Here is a 3,754-nt window from a genome sequence, read left to right as displayed (position 1 = left end):
AGCATTTGTACCTCAAAATGGGGATAATTAATCTCCTAAACATAAATTAGGGAAAAATGTAACGTCTTTAGCCATCAAAATTGGACCGAAGATTACAGATTTGATTGGGTTACCCACATGAATTCATGATCATAGACAGTAACAAAAAGCAGAGGTGAAAATCAATTAGAAATCAAAAGTAAAAAAGAAGAAGAGAAGCGCTAACCTTGGAGAAGAAGAGGAGCCGGAGAATTTGGGTTTTCTGGAGAAGTTAGGTGAGGATAGACACTGTGATGATGACTTATTTATAGCTAAGATAGATTTATAACGGCCGTTTATTTGTGCCGCTAAAGTTGACCGCGCCGACTCCATCGATTTAATTGTATGGCTGCGCCGTCGTGAAGAAAGTAACGGAGGCTACGTCGGGCGCTAGATACGTGGCATGATTCTGGTACAAAAGGCGGGTAAAAAGTAAAGGAGTTGAAAAAGATATTTTAAACGGGAATTGAACCCGACGTGAATCGAACACGCAACCTTCTGATCTGGAGTCAGACGCGCTACCATTGCGCCACGGATCCTCTAGTTGTTGTGTAGAGACACAGTTTTTTATTAATATGTGTTTTCTTGAATTTTTCATATATTCATTTTTTGTGTATATTCATGCATATGCAGATTGATTATCTTAAAGCACAAAACAAAGTGATATTCATGTGTGTGTATTCATGGAGGACTCGACTTCCGTGACCAACACTAATGAGGAAGGGACACGTGTCTTATTAAAGAGTTTAGGTTTGACTTTAAAGACACAGCAGGGAGTTATTAGTAATTGATATTTATATTTAATTGTTTTTCTGGTCACGTGTCACTTCTTCATTAGTGTTGATCTCCTGCTAGTAACAAGACCTGGTTACCGAAGTTTTCTCCTTCATAGGAGGGGTAAAAGCTAGCCCAAACTCTTAGTTGTAAAAAAGACTATGTTGCCCAATTTTTCTTGGCCTAACTGCCCTAACACATTATACAATGTCTACATTGAAAAAAAAACAAAAAAACAAAAATAAAAAGTGAGTATATACGGTAATTTATATTTGACGATTCGCTCAACTACATGATAATTTATGGCTAAAACATGTGAAGACAGGCAACATTTTTTTGGTCTTAATATTCAGATTAATACTACTCAACTTGTGAAACTCATGTTTACTTCTCGTTCAACTGGTGTAAGTTGATAAGAATTTACTTAAACATTGCTAATATGTTTAAGAAATTTTGTCATTCTATTCATATGACTAAGAAATTTCCCGCCAAAATCCTCAACCGTTTAACAGCTGGCACAAATTCCGCCGCTGTATAAAATCCCCAAATCGGGTTTGTCTCTCTCTCTCTCTCTCTCTCTGAGCTGCTCCAAGCCAGCCATGGCCGCCGAAGCACCACCGTCGAAGCTCCAAGCCCAGATCGACATCCCCGCTCCTCCGCCGTGCTCCGCCGACGACTCCCTGGCCACCGAAACCCTCCGCGAACAGAGGCTATCCTTCTTCGCCTCCCGCTACACTCGCCGTCGCCGCCGCCGCCGGAGCGACACGTGGATCATCTCGCTCTTCGTCATCCTCCACGTCCTGGCCTTCGCGCTGACCATGGCGGTCAACGACTGCTGGCGCAAGTCTCACCGCGACTGCGCTCTGGGAGCCTTTGGGAGATTGTCGTTTCAGCCGCTCCGGGAGAACCCTCTCCTCGGCCCTTCGGCTTCCACGTGAGCTCAATTTACTTGCTTTTGAATCTGAATTTCTGTTTGATTTGGAGTGGGTTTGAGTTTTCTTGGTGAAATTTTTGGTCAATTCTTGGTCAATCAATTTCTGTTTGTTTGGAAAGGATGAAAAGAAATGATCTTGGAAACTCTTATAGTGAATTGATGTTCAATTTTTGCTTAGGGTTTCTGTAATCTTTATTTTGCTTAGGGGATTTTGTGATTGGATTCTGTTGCTATCAGATTTGAATTGTCTTGTGTTAGTTCTCTATATATTCAGGGTTTACTTGATGAATCTTTCAGTAATTTCTTTGATTTTTTGGTGTTCTCTGTTTGGTAAACTGATGAATAAGCTTTTTTTTTTTTTCTTTTTTTTTCCGCTTTATCTGGATGCATAATTTCCTCCATTGTTATGCTGTTTTATTATGCTTGGTATGACTTGTAGCTAGGATTTTATCCATTGTTACATGTGTTAGATTTAGTAGAATATTGTAGCCCTACAATTCGACCTTATCCGTATATTAGTTGGAATGTGAGTGATTTTTGTAGTCTTACCATTTCGCATCATGCATAGCTTAGTTGGAATTCAGAGTGTTTTGGAATGACAATCCTAAAAGCTATATTTTGTGGTTTTTAGTAATAGAATTGTTTTAGAGGCAATGTCTAAAGACTGGTATAATTACCTCGACATTTCATGTTGAGTGTTATATGTGATGGTTTCGACCATGATAGTGGTAGTGACTGTGCAGGCTTGATCAAGTAGGAGCTCTTCAACGGGATTTTTTGACAGAGAATCACAAAACTTGGCGCTTCTTCACATTTCCATTTCTGCATGCTGGAGCCATCCACCTTGTGATCAACCTTTGCAGTGTTGTCTTCATTGGAATTCACTTGGAGCAAGAGTTCGGAACATGTAGATTTCCTTCTCATCTCTATTTATGGATCTTATTTCGCTAATCAATAAGAAATAGCTCCTAAATTTTCCATTCTCGTATTCTTATTCTAGATTATTCTTTATCGGCAGTGATTGCAGGGTTAATCTATGTACTGTCTGCATTCAATGGTACATTGGTGGCTGCACTTTTCATCGAGAAACGCCCAGCTGTGGGTTCTTCGGGTGCTCTATATGGATTACTTGGAGCTACACTTTCTGCTCTGATTCAGAACTGGGACTTATACACCAACAAGGTTTGTACCACTAGGTTTTTTTGTTTTTTCATTTGGTATGATCTTCTTCTCATGATCTGACTTAATTATGTAATGATTTCTACTCATTGGTTGCAGTTCACAGCTCTTGCATCGGTGTTACTTGTCGCCATTGGAAATTTCCTCCTTGGTTTGCTACCTTACGTGGATAACTTTTCCAACTTCGGAGGTTTTGTATCAGGGTTCCTACTTGGATCTGTGCTTTTATCTGGTCCTCAAGTCAGAGAAGTGGTGCAAGGAAAAGGAGGCCTCCTGGACAATGATCTTAAGAGCTCCATCAGGTCAAGGTTAAGGCAGAAGCTGGACAGACCAGTCTATAGAAGTGTCTGTCTTTTTCTCTTTGTTCTTATGTGAGTGTTTCTCTAGTTATACCCATGCTATACATTGTTTCTGGTCATTTTAATAAAACATGAGCTCTTACAAGAGGATCTTTATATATGCAGGCTTGCTGGGTGTTTTGTAGCAGTTTCGCAGGGCCTAAACATGAATCAGTACTGCAAATGGTGTCGGTACGTTGACTGTGTGCCCTCCAAAAGATGGAGTTGCAGTGAAATTGAAGCTTTTTGTGAGGTATGCAACTGATCTAGCACTTTAATTTGGAAGTATGAATCTAAGTATTTTTTTTTTTTGTTTTGTTTTTGGTCTAAAAACTGTACAGGATGTTGTACTGTTAAAGATCTTTATGTACTGTTATATTGATAAGATCTCTATATATAAGGCAATGTTGTACTGTTAAAGATCTTTATGTACTGTTATATTGATAAGATCTCTATGTATTGAGAGTGAATCAATATGCTAGAAGATTAATGATCCCCTCGTATTTTTTTT

The 3,754-nt window shown here is 39.3% G+C and overlaps 1 protein-coding gene and 1 non-coding gene across 2 annotated transcripts in view; one reads left to right on the top strand and one right to left on the bottom strand.

Moving 5' to 3' along the window:
• Positions 1 to 485: 485 nt before the first annotated feature.
• Positions 486 to 557, bottom strand: TRNAW-CCA. Its single transcript has one exon. It is a non-coding gene; the product is annotated as a tRNA-Trp (tRNA).
• Positions 558 to 1,391: 834 nt separating this feature from the next.
• LOC101311716 (inactive rhomboid protein 1-like) overlaps positions 1,392 to 3,754 on the top strand; it is a 5,266-nt gene continuing 2,903 nt past the window's right edge. Inside the window, exons 1-5 of the mRNA XM_004308642.1 lie at positions 1,392 to 1,726; positions 2,470 to 2,633; positions 2,745 to 2,908; positions 3,005 to 3,276; positions 3,370 to 3,496. Coding sequence (XP_004308690.1) covers positions 1,392 to 1,726; positions 2,470 to 2,633; positions 2,745 to 2,908; positions 3,005 to 3,276; positions 3,370 to 3,496 — 1,062 coding nt within the window. The remainder of the gene's footprint in view (positions 1,727 to 2,469; positions 2,634 to 2,744; positions 2,909 to 3,004; positions 3,277 to 3,369; positions 3,497 to 3,754) is intronic.

Source organism: Fragaria vesca, linkage group LG7, assembly GCF_000184155.1.
Source record: "Fragaria vesca subsp. vesca linkage group LG7, FraVesHawaii_1.0, whole genome shotgun sequence".
NCBI classification, from domain to species: domain Eukaryota; kingdom Viridiplantae; phylum Streptophyta; class Magnoliopsida; order Rosales; family Rosaceae; genus Fragaria; species Fragaria vesca.
The sequence above is the reverse complement of the archived record's forward strand: the minus strand, read 5'-3'. Positions and strand labels throughout refer to the sequence as shown.